The sequence below is a fragment of the Monodelphis domestica genome, chromosome 5 (genome assembly GCF_027887165.1).
Source record: "Monodelphis domestica isolate mMonDom1 chromosome 5, mMonDom1.pri, whole genome shotgun sequence".
Lineage (NCBI taxonomy): Eukaryota > Metazoa > Chordata > Mammalia > Didelphimorphia > Didelphidae > Monodelphis > Monodelphis domestica.
In genome coordinates this window covers 312905688-312917272 of record NC_077231.1, presented here as the reverse complement: position 1 = coordinate 312917272, position 11585 = coordinate 312905688, and the positions used below count along the sequence as shown (strand labels likewise).

General features: G+C 45.8%; 1 protein-coding gene across 4 annotated transcripts in view; it reads left to right on the top strand.

Moving 5' to 3' along the window:
* The first annotated feature begins 698 nt into the window (after positions 1 to 698).
* Positions 699 to 11585, top strand: part of STK31 (serine/threonine kinase 31) — a 72705-nt gene continuing 61818 nt past the window's right edge. Inside the window, exons 1-4 of one of the 4 annotated variants that reach the window (XM_007505355.3) lie at positions 699 to 904; positions 8360 to 8406; positions 8489 to 8541; positions 11154 to 11252. In XM_007505355.3, the coding sequence (XP_007505417.1) occupies positions 822 to 904; positions 8360 to 8406; positions 8489 to 8541; positions 11154 to 11252 (282 nt within the window). In that variant the 5' untranslated portion in view covers positions 699 to 821. Of the gene's footprint in view, positions 905 to 5082; positions 5234 to 5323; positions 5535 to 5570; positions 5736 to 8359; positions 8407 to 8488; positions 8542 to 11153; positions 11253 to 11585 lie in introns of those variants that run through there. The other 3 variants (XM_016426508.2, XM_007505356.3, XM_001369314.4) reach the window with 3 other exon arrangements.

Below are 11585 nucleotides of genomic sequence, written 5' to 3'. Positions count from 1 at the left end.
AATCTCCACAACCACCCTGGGAAGCTGATGCTGTGTTATTATTTCCATTTTACAAATAAGGAAACTGAGATAAACAGATTAAGCAATTTGGTCCAGGGTCACATAGCTACGAATTGTCTGAGGCTGGAAGAAATAAGCCCTTTTGTAAATTATGGCATGAGAGAAGTGGAAAGAAATTCAATATTTGCTTTTACATAGTTCCCCCCTGGTGGTCTGGAGGCGATTCATCTCTAGTAATAGAAAAGTAGACCAGTGGCAGGCTTCACCATGCTGGGAAAGAATGGCCCCAGAAAAAAAAATTTTTTTTAAACCCTTAACTTATGCTTTAGAGGCAATGTTGTGTATTTATTTCAAGGCAGCAGAGTGGTGAGGGCTAGGAAATGGGGGTAAGTGACTTGCTCAAGATTACATAGATGGGAAGTGTCAGAGGCCACATTTGAACCCAGGATTTCCCATCTCTCTGGGCCTGGATCTCAATTCACTGAGCCATCTAGTTGCCCCTACTAGGATTCTTTGACAGGGTATACAGAGAAGTTACCTCCTAAAAAATGCAACAAAAACTTTTGTAGTGTTCCTCTTTGGTCTACTCCTCCTTACACTAACCCTCAAGGGCTGGGTCACCAGAGAGTTACTTATCAAGGGCACTTGCTGGCACTCCCCTTCCAAAACTGCAGTTCAGGAACTCTGGCTGTTGTGATAACCATTCCCAATCAGCTGGTAGACTCAATGATTTTTAGCAAAGGCATTCACACACATCTTGGTATCAAGAGCAGAATTTCCCCACTCCCCTCCACCTATGGCCATGAGGGTGAGTGGCTCATATGGAGGGACCCCATGTGGTCAAGGCAACTGTAACACCGGGGAGACTACAGGAAGTGCACCACTGGGTGCTCATTTTGGACAGGTTGGTTACTCATCATGGGCATGGGTACTTCTGATGGCATTGGAGGTCACTGCTATGGGCCCCCGGGGATTTGGCTCCTAATAGGCAGACAGAGGCTCCTCTAGCTGGAGTTGTTACTCTGCTCTTTCCGAACAAGGAGAATCTTTGTTAATGCAAGACTGGCTCCCTCACGATCTCAGTTCCCAGGAAGGAAGGATATGAGGGAGTTAGGTCCTCATGGGAAGATCTTAGAAGGACTTTGACGCGATAGAAAACGCTCTCCAAATCTTCCTCTACAGGCTAGACTACATAACTAAGCAATGGCGATTTGTTGTTTAATCACCTGGGATCATTATCAGAAGGGCAGGAGCTTGTGAACTGTGGCTCTGGGCTTTAGTGTTTCCCTGCTGTTTATTTTTTAAATTCTAAGGTTCTCCCGTTGGCCCATATAATAAGTGGCCATGCCCTGACACTAAGTACTCACCAAATGCTTGTTGCCAGGGGAGGGGATGGATGCCCTTAAACATCTGTGTTGACTTCAGAGGCTCTGCTGCCCTTATGAGAATGAACCATTCAAAGCTTCCATGAAGCCTTTGCTGGGGGGTAGAATGGGCCAATAACTTTTGTACTAGGATTAAATGTAGTGAGTTCGACTTAGAAAGAGACTCACATCTGAAAAGAGGATCATCTTCCTAGTTTCTTAATCCAATGGGGAGTGGGGTGGAGTAGATTTCAGGGGGCTGGGAACTTGGATAGGAAGCAAATAAATAATAAATAAATAATATTCACTAATAAGTGGAAGCCTTTACTAGTGTTCTTATTTTAACAGTCTTTAAAAACTGGTTTTCATTTAACAAGACCTTGCAGATTATCTGATCTTGCACTTTCATCATCAAATATTAGTTTAAAGTTTTAAATGCAAATGTTTTCTTACACAAAATCACCTTTTTTAATGAGTGCAAAGTCTGTAGAATTTGGATTACCTTGTAGCTTGCCATCTAAAGCAGAGGGGAGGGAGAGAATTTGGAACTCAAAATTTTAAAAAATGAATGCTAGATTTTCTTTATCTGTAAATTGAGAAAAATACAGCACATGTAAAAAATTGTGAAAATGACAGACACAAATCCAATAGGAAAATAATTTTATTGGCATTAAAACACAACTCATCTCCCCTCCACCTGCAAAATAAATGAGGGTCAATGTCCTGTGCTGAATATATGATAGATGAAACTAGGAGTTGTTAACTTGGAAATAACACAGAACTATTAAATAGTCTGAAAAACCAAGTCTTTAATCAGGATAGGGATAAGTCCAATATTTGGCCCTTTACTCAGTCAGGTGCCACAACTTTTTCAGGGTATAAACCCTGGACTCTGGGGATATTATCCCTGGGAGTGCTACAATGCTAGATGACGACTCCAGGGAACCAAAGAATTTGGGGAACCTCTATACCATTTGGGGGATCCAGGGACAAGGAAAGATGATTGATATCACTATAGCTACAAAGAAAATGGTAGTGTTCAAACTACACTGACAGGATACAATCAAGCTAGGGAAAAGAATCATAGCCAGAAGCTAGGGTATAAGAGAAGGGGCTACTTACAGTGGATACTAAAGGATCCCACGGGAAAAGGGAACAAGTACAAGCTTTGGGGTCTCCAACCTATAAGCTAGTTCTGAAACTTGGGGTTCATCAGACCTCACTAGGCCACACGTTTGGGATTCCTAGACTTCATGTTGACAGAGTAAACAAAAAAAATGTTTTTTTGACATGGGATATATTTTTCTCCTACTTCTGAGAACCCTTCAAATTGAAATAGAATTTAATATTTTTGTGGCCTATAGTTTTTTTCTTTTCTTTTTCAAGATTTTACCTTTGATCAGAACCTCCTTATCGGTGAAGCTGTGGCCCTCTGCACAGCTGGCACTCCCCCTCTTCCCAGGGACCACAGACATTTTTTTGCATGCCCCAGCCCTCTGTCTGGCAGCCCAAAGCAAGCACTTTCTCCCTCAACTCAAGTAATGGGGACTTGAAGACAATTTGAATTTGTCCTCTGGGCACTCCTACTGGGAAAAGGTTTGCCAACTCTGGAACAGACCATTCATTGGTTTGTTTAGGAGCTGAAATATGGCTTCCCATAGCATCTCAAGATAACCATGTCATATTTTTTTAATTAATGAAAAAAAAATAAAACTTATCTTCTTAGTATGAATTCTAAAACAAGAGCAGAGAAGCAATTGGGGTTAAGTAGTCAGACTTGCCCAGGGTGGCAGGGGTAATTAAGTGTCTGATGCTACATTTGAACCCAGCTCCTCTGAACTCTAGGTCTGGCACTCTATCCAGTGTGCTACCTAGCTGCCCCTACATAATGTTTTAAGGCTTTCTTTTCATTTTTGAGTTATTTACATTTTCTTATTTTTGTGAAAAGTTAAATGAAAAATAAACTATCTTCAGTGTGGAAAGGTACATTTTAATTTTCAGGGGGCATTAAAGACTTCATTTGGTCCCAGCATAAGCCCAAAGATAATCTATATATAGTACTTCATTTTAGTTATGAGCTCATTCAACAGGCATTTAACCTTTATCAAATCTTTTAGTAAATGAATTGAATTAGAAGAGCCACCAGAAGTCAGATCACCTGCAGGTTCTTAAAAGAACTAGCCAGCTGGAATCCAATTTAATCAAATCATTGATTGCTTTCTCATTCCGCCCTCCCCCCACCCCCTTTTTAAACATCAGTAACAAAACTATCTTTCCATTTAGTTAAAAAAGAGACAACTTTTAAAATCAGCAACAAGAGATCAGAAGAAAAGCTCAGTCTATTGTGCTTCAAAGCCCTTTGAATGCATTATCTCATTTAAATGCCACTGTCTGGTGACCTAGGCATGTTTAATTTTTTTTTTTAAAAAGTGGACACTGATTTAAAGTGGTTTAGGTGAACTCGGGGCTCGAGGCATGGACTTAAGGTCTTTGGGGCTGTTTTTATCCCCGGGGCATTCATTGCACTCCGGGCTTCATAAATCCAGGCTCTCAAACTCTTGCCACTAGGCCAGGTTTCCATCTACCCATTGGGACGATTGCATAAGACCTCAGTGTGCGAAGTCTAAAGTGGAATCGCAACCCTTTGCCATTTCCGAAGCAATAAGGAAGAGCGTAACTCTGGCCAGGATTCCATTAGTACTGGCAGCCCGAGGGAGGCCACTCCTTGCACCCACCTCTGGAGATAAATTCTGCCAGGATTAGACTCACCTGGGGCCCTGGGCTGGCTGGCTGAGCTTCACTTGGCCTCTAAAGGCTGGAGGCACGGCTTGATGGCCAGGGTTGGCCTCTCGGGCTCACTTTCTGTGTAACAAGGGAGAAACAAAAGTGAACGTGCAGGACAGGCATCGGACTGGGCAAAGTGATCGCAGGGGGATTATTTCAATTCCACAGGCTAGGGTGGGTGCGTTGGGTTCCGTGTGGGGTGGCAACTGCTGCCCGGAGATGAGGTCCGGGTGGTGGCGAACCAAGTCCAAGCGCCCTCCGCCACGGAAAAAGCCGGGCGGGTATGGGGATGGCGAGCCTGTTGCTCCTTGGGTCAGGAGGAAGAACCAACGATCCAACGAACCGAGGCTGCGTGGGTGTGGAGGAGGAGGTGGGGTGCTAGGGAGCTCTCCATCAAGTGACTGTGGTCCTTCCCTCTCCCCATTGAAGGGTCCGGATCGCTGATCTCTCGGTCCCCCAGCACGTTTGTGTGTGGGCGGGGGAAGGGGTGCTGATGCCCTCCTCTCCATCCCGGATGAAGTGTCGAGGTGGGAGGTCTGTGTTAGACTCCTCCCCATCAGGGATGGTATGCGGGGGCGTTAATCTCTCCCTCTCCCCCCAGTACTTTTACGTGTGGGTGCTGATCAGCGTTCCTTTTCATCGCGGATGAAAAGTTTGTGGGGGAGGGAAGAACCTGTGTCCTAGGCTCCTCCCAATCAGGAATGGTGTGTGGGGGTTGTCAACATGGAATCTGAGGCCAATCTGGGATGGGGAGGTGTTGGGGGTGGCGCCGTATTTTGCCTGCGCTTGCCCCTGGTGTTCCACGCTCCTAGCACCCTCCGCGGCCCACCCGAAGGTGCGCGGTAGGGGTCCACGTGGCGCACGCCAGCCCCAGCCTGGCCCTAATAAAAGCCGCCCAAGGGCCCCGCCCCGCCTGCGGTCCCCTTGACAACGCCTGAATTGACCTCGCGCAGCTGGCGCCAGAAGCAGCGGCTGCTGTGGCTGAAGCGCGTGCCATTCCCGCGTTCCAAAAGCTGGGACGAAGCGCGCAGGCGCAAGCTCGGAGCCCGCTGCCAGGTGAACTGGCTGTGGTGGCGGCGCGAGAGGTGCGAGGGCGGGGGCAGGGGGCAGGGGGCGGTCACGTGGGCGGAGCGCGAGCGCTCGCGGTGGGGGGAGCGGCGCGAGGGGCCTGCGGGGAGCGGGCGGGCGGGCGCGTGAGCAGCGGGCGGGCGGCCGAGGCAGAGGGGCCGCCTGTGGTGTCGTATCCGTGGGAGTGTCCGTGGGAGTGTCCGCGGGAGTTTCCGCGGGAGTGGGCGAGGAGCCCGGGCTGGGCCGTCGCAGCCTGGAGTGGCCCAAGATGGACCCTGGGTCTGCTGACCAAGGACCAGCCCAGCTAAGGGCCCAGAGGTTCGTGGCCAGGCAGGGGCCGCGACCGTGGGCCCACCTCTCCCGGCCTCAGTTTACTCGTCTGTACCGTAGGGGGGCTCAGCCCGAGTCCCCCTCTAGTGCCACACCGCCCCTCCAGGCCTCAGTTTACCCGTCTGTACAGTGGGGAAGGGTTGGCAGGATGCACTGGGAAGGCCCCATCTGCCCCCAGTCCGTCGTGTAGTGAGTTATTTCCTTTCCCAGCCTCAGTTTACCTTTCTGTCCCCGGGGGAGGGGCTAGAGGTTCCCCAGGGACCCCTCCTCGGCCTCAGTTTACCCATCTGTACAGTAGGGGGTGGATGGGGTACACTGGTAAGGCCCTTCTAGTTACCAGTTCATTCTATTGTGGGTTATCCTTCTTCCTGACCTCAGTTTGCCCCTGTATACAGTGAAGGGGTTGACAGGGTACACTGGTAAAGCCTCTCCAGGTCCAGCCCATTATGCTGTGGTACATCCTTTTCCCAGCCTAGGTTTCCTTAGGTGTATAGTGAATGGAGTGGATTATCAACACTGATAAGGTCCTTCTAGCCCTTAGTTTACCTTGCTGTGATCCATCTCCCAGCCTAGTCAGGGTGATGGAGCAGCACTGGGAAGGTCCCTCCAGCTTTCTTTCTATCATCCTATGATTTTTTTACCCCAATGGACTTTTTGGTTTACCTTTGGATTGTTTTATGAAAAAGTCCTTTGTAGAAGCTGACAAAACCAAATTTCCACCATGGTTTTGAGGGGCTTTTCTGCTTTCAGGTCTTGAGATACTTGCAGAATTGTCTGCCAGACACAGGTGTGGAGCATCTAGTCCAGTTCTTCACCTTCTTTTGTCTTGGATCTGGTGGAAAGGCTTTAAACCTCTTCCCAGAGCAATGCTTTGAAAAGCACAAGATAAACTATGTAAGAGTAGGAAAGGATATGGATGGTTACTGGCTAGAATTTACGTAGTGCTTTGCTTTCTTTCCATCTCCTTTTACCCTCCAGCCCTGGGAGGAAAGGGCTATTTATCCTCCTTTTACAGAGGAGGAAACTTGGTCTCAGGTTAAGTGATTTGCCCAGAGTCGCAGTTGCAAGTGCTTTAGGTATTCCTGACTCCAGTTCCAGTCCTCTATTCATTTATATCCAAATACTGTTAGGAAAACATTTTTTTTCCCAAGAAGTTCTGGGATGCAGTGTTAAGAACCTTTGCTCTAGTCTGATTTCCTGACTGGTGGTCTTAAACAAGATCCTACCACATTTTTGCCCAATTTTGTTTAAAGATTTAAACTATTCCCATGCCCTGGTGGTGCAAGTGTAGTAATTGGTGTTTGCGAGAGGCTTTGAAGTAAAGCACTTCATTCAAAGGCTGGCCTTATCAACTGTCTGTGAAAGGGATGGTGTTTCAAAGTTTGGGCAGCCTTTTGTCCTTCATTTGGGAAAAATGAAAGAAAGTTAAGCTAGTTTTCCTCTCTCTCCTTATTGGACACTAGGAAAAAGGACTGGGAGCTTTGTGGCCATTTCTTTGGCCATCTTAGAGGCTTAATGTGAGAGAATTCCTCTGAAGTTGTATATATTAAAAGTGCCCTGTTTTTAGCTTCCTCTGAAGAATTGCTAAGACCTTTGAGTCTTGAATGGACAGTACAGCCTTTCAATTTGATAAGGAGAAACTAATAATGCTGGTTTCGGTTTCTTTCTGTTTTCTAATAAAGTAGTTGGTCTACCCTTAGCCTAGCATCCAGTACATAAGAGGAACAATTACATTTGAGGCAAAATTGGGGCTATTTGATCCCTTCTGTAGTGATTTCAAAGGTTTTTATGAAAAAGGCCCAAACCACAGCAGTTTTTTAGTGTTTCCCTTCAAAACACTTTCAAAGTTGCCCTTCAAGATTTTTTTTTTTAATCCATATCTTCTGTCCTAGTAACAACTCTAAGGCAGAAAGGCAAGAGCTAGGCAAATGAGGCTAAGTGACTTGCCCAGGGTCACACAGCTAGGAAGTGTCTGAGGTCAGATTGAACCCAGGACCTCCCAACTCCAGGCCTGGGTCTCTATCCATTGCCCCATCCTCCTGACCTTTCCATTGTTTTTTTCAAGGCTCTAATTGTTCTTTTGTGAACCCCGATGCCTGTACCAGCTAGCCAAAGTGTCAGTAAGATTGCCTATTTACACAGCAGGCTACAACCCGGAGTTAGGTAGTGGAAATACTAGCATCCCCCATTCGAGGTGAGGCAATTGAGGCTTGAAGAAATTGGGGGAGCTTCTCCTGGTCCCAGAGCTAGTCAGTAGCCGAGCCTCACTGCTCATCACTGTTTCTTGTGGAGGAACACGATGTCAGTATCCGTCAGGGAGTGCAATTGACCAGAGCTCTGCTTCTCTTGGGAACTGGAGGGGATGCTGGGCAAAGGAAGGAGGATTTGACTAGCAGAGGGTGTCTGTGGTGGAGGAGCACCAAACGTTGTCCTGTCCACTCTGTGAGGCCACTGTCCACGCAGAAACCAGCCCGGAGCCGCCGTCTTTGGCCTGCACTGCAAGGGCAGAGCTCTGCCTTGCTAGTTTGGCGGTGCTCCTCCCAAACAACACCTGTCTCTAAAAGCCCAGGGAGGGATTACAAATGCTAGGCTCTGTAGTGCCCCAAGGAGTTAAAGGGGGGCAGGTTTAGTCAGCTCAGATCGTGGGTTTGAATCTGGCTGTCTTATTTATTCCCTGGGAAATATGGGGCAAACCTTTCCCTGCCTTTTCTGGGTCTCCTTTTTTTCATGGGTAACTAACTGAGGTGACCCTTGAGGGTTTCAGTCTCTGTGCCAATGATCATGACTCTATTCAAGGTATTGAATGATTTTAGTTTTTCAGGGGCTGCCAACATGGATGAAGACGTAACCTATAATAAAGGTACTGACACTACAAATTCTTGTGCTTAAGAGCGACTTAATGTTGAATCAATTCTCATTTTTCCTTGTCATTTTGATTTCAGTTGAGGATGTGGTTGGAAGTCATGTAGAAGATGCAGTCACATTTTGGGCCCAGGTAAAATTACCATCTGGATGTGGAAGGCTTATTTTGTGTAAGCAAAATTTGAGGCTCAGATCAGCCATTCTCCTCAACCTCCAATCTTTATTGAATAAGGCTGTGTTAAAGAACACAATTCACGTGAAATTTACTGCAGATTCCCTGGAGATGAAATTCCACAGGGAAAACCACAAAATCTTAGTTTGGCCTAAAAAAAGTAGGCTTTCTGATTACAGTGTGGGGCTAGGGAGAGTTTGAAAAAGATCTGGAGGCGTCAGGGGGCCATAAATTCAATATGAGGTAGCATGTGATGAAGCAGCTGTGAGATTTAAAATGGTTGAGGTCTTAAACTGTAGTGATTAAATAGTGGAAGATATAAATTGTGATAGATATAAGAGAGGGTGAGTAAATTTGACCGCAGAAATATGTTTCACTACAGTGTCTTGGGTTTTAAAATCAAATATAAGGTGGTCGCCAGGGAAATATTCCCAATTATTCAAATACCCAAGTCAACTGGGTTTTAATTAACAATACAATGAGTAATCAAAGAAAGAGAGAGTAAGAAAGGAATAAGTATGAAGGGCCTCAAGCCAATATGGCCTAGACCTGAGCCTTAAGAGAGAAATCAGTCAGTTTTTTATAGCTCACCATAAGATCTGTCTAAGTAAGGATTTCTAATGACACCAGGCCAGCAGCATCTCAGCTGCTTTCACCAGCTCCCTCCTCCATCTGAATATTTCAGAATCAGTCTCCTCAGAATGAGTCTCTCCAATCTGAATGTTTCAGAATGACTTCCCAGCTCTTCCCTGAGCTCTTATTTTTAAGGGCAAAATCTCCTTTGTCACCTCCCCTAAGTCCTTACATCTACCAATCACTGTAGATGTTTCTAAAGGACCGCACATTCTTAGTCCACACCTAAGAAGGTGTGGATATTTGAGTAATTCACACAAGGAAAGCTCTGAGTAAGTTTTCCAGTTCTTTGTTCCTTGTAAATTCACAAGTTGCTTGACCTCTATAGGTACTTAGCTTAAGAAAAGTATGGGTTTAAGTACTTTTCATTGTTCAGAAAAGAGTTTACAACTTTATCTTCCCCTAGGGCAGACCCAAGTAGGTAAAGTAGAATTCTCACATTCCTGCTTTAAGTAGAGTTCACTGCCCAAATGGGGAATGGTCTTAATCCAATCTTATAAAGTAGGGTCTGGGAAATTTTAAGGTTTACACAGCCTAGGAGGTGACTAAATGGAGAGAGCCTTGGTGTCTGGGACCAGGGAGGAGCTTGTCCAGTTATGTTGAACTCATTCATACCACTTTGGATGATAGGAGTGTTTCACCTGGAGAAGAAAGGACATGGGGCAGGAAGGGTTAGGACCTAGAAACTGGCTTCAGTGTCTGATGGGTGGTCATGTACAAGAGACATCAGGCTTGTGTTTTCCTTTCTACACTGCCACAAGGTCTTCGTGGGTTGTTGTGGCCCCCAAACTTTCCATTCCTGTAGGGAGTCCAAGTGACAAGCCCTTCAGCAATCAGCTCCTCCAGCTCAGACCCCAGGGCTTTGGCTGCCCGAATCACACACTTTTAAAAAGCCTTTGTATGACCCTTTGTAAGACCTGCCAGGCCCCATACCTTCCGGCTCTGACTCTTGAGAACCCGGGATCACCACTCGAGTTCTCTGAAGACAACCTGGAGTAATGTATGGATGGAGTGCCCAAAGTCAGGGCTTAAATTACTATTAGAGATGTTCCAAAGTGTAGTTGGATGGAGTGGGCTCCTCTTTATCTTCAAGCAAAGGCTTGAAGTGTTGTTCAGTGTATTTTTGATAAGAGGATTCTTGTTTGCAGAACTGGAAGCCTTGAAGTTCCTATTGGCCTGGAGCTGGTGAGATCTGGGATTTTGTTCTTCTAGGCTGAGCAGCAAGGGAGTGCACAGTTCTGGTAGTGTTTCTTTACCAGTGGGACTCCAGGCATCCCTAGGGGGCAGTGAGGAGATTTCTTATCCACAGAATTTTGATCTTAAAATTAATGTCTTCCAAGAGCCCAATGAATAGGACATTAATAGAGCTTCATCCCATGTGAGTTGAGGAATTCTGGAGAAGTAGCCTTGTCATCTCCATCCTATTTGGAGGGTCCTGATGAGGAGTTTGGGGGAAACTTCTGTGTAAAGACATCTAGTGTGATTTTGAAACTCCCAGGTCTTCAAAGACCAAGTGGTTTTTGTTTGACTTTGACTTATTTTTGGTAATAGTTCCCTTGTCATATCTCTTTGTGGTATGGAAGTGATCCTGGAGAGGATCCTCACTTTTCAGAGTCAGGCTTCAAGGGGCACAGAGCCTGGCACCAACCACTTGTGGTTGGAGAGCTAGAGACTCTCATTTCAGAAGGGCTGGTCACTAGGTTCCCTACAGGGGTGGAGAAATTTTAGGGCCACATCGACTCATGAAGACCATTTACCAAGATGTAGAAGCAATCTGTGGCAGTGTAGAGAGTACCCATGCCAATGAAATGGTGCATCCTAGAGAAAAATAGTGCTTAATGTGGCAGAAAATGAACATATAAGCCTGCTGGATTATAGTTGACACATTTATTTCTTGCTTCCCCCTCCTCCTTGATTCCATGCCATTTATCCTTTCTTAGAGTATCAATAGAAATCGTGATATTGTGAAGATAGGTTGTGCTCTGGCTGAAGTTTGTCCCCAGTCCAATTCAGTTTTTGGGAATCCTGACCTGAACAAGGTGAGTCATTTTTAAGGGTAATTATTCCCTTCATTCTTTATCCTCTTATTTTTTTAAACCTGGATGTGAGATCACATTTTCTTAATTCCTAGATTATAGTATATTTTTGATATTTGGTAAGAAATCTAGGTTTAGAATCTGTATGAACTGGAATTCTAGTAAATTTGAACCACTCTAAAAGTCACATCTTACATAGTCAAAGGAAAGGACATGATCGAGGCATGGTGTACCTCAGAACTCTTGCCAAGTCTATGTTTTGTTGGGTCTGATCTCAGGACTATGTAGTCCTTCCTGACAATACAGAGAGGAAGCCTTATGGATATAGAAATGGGG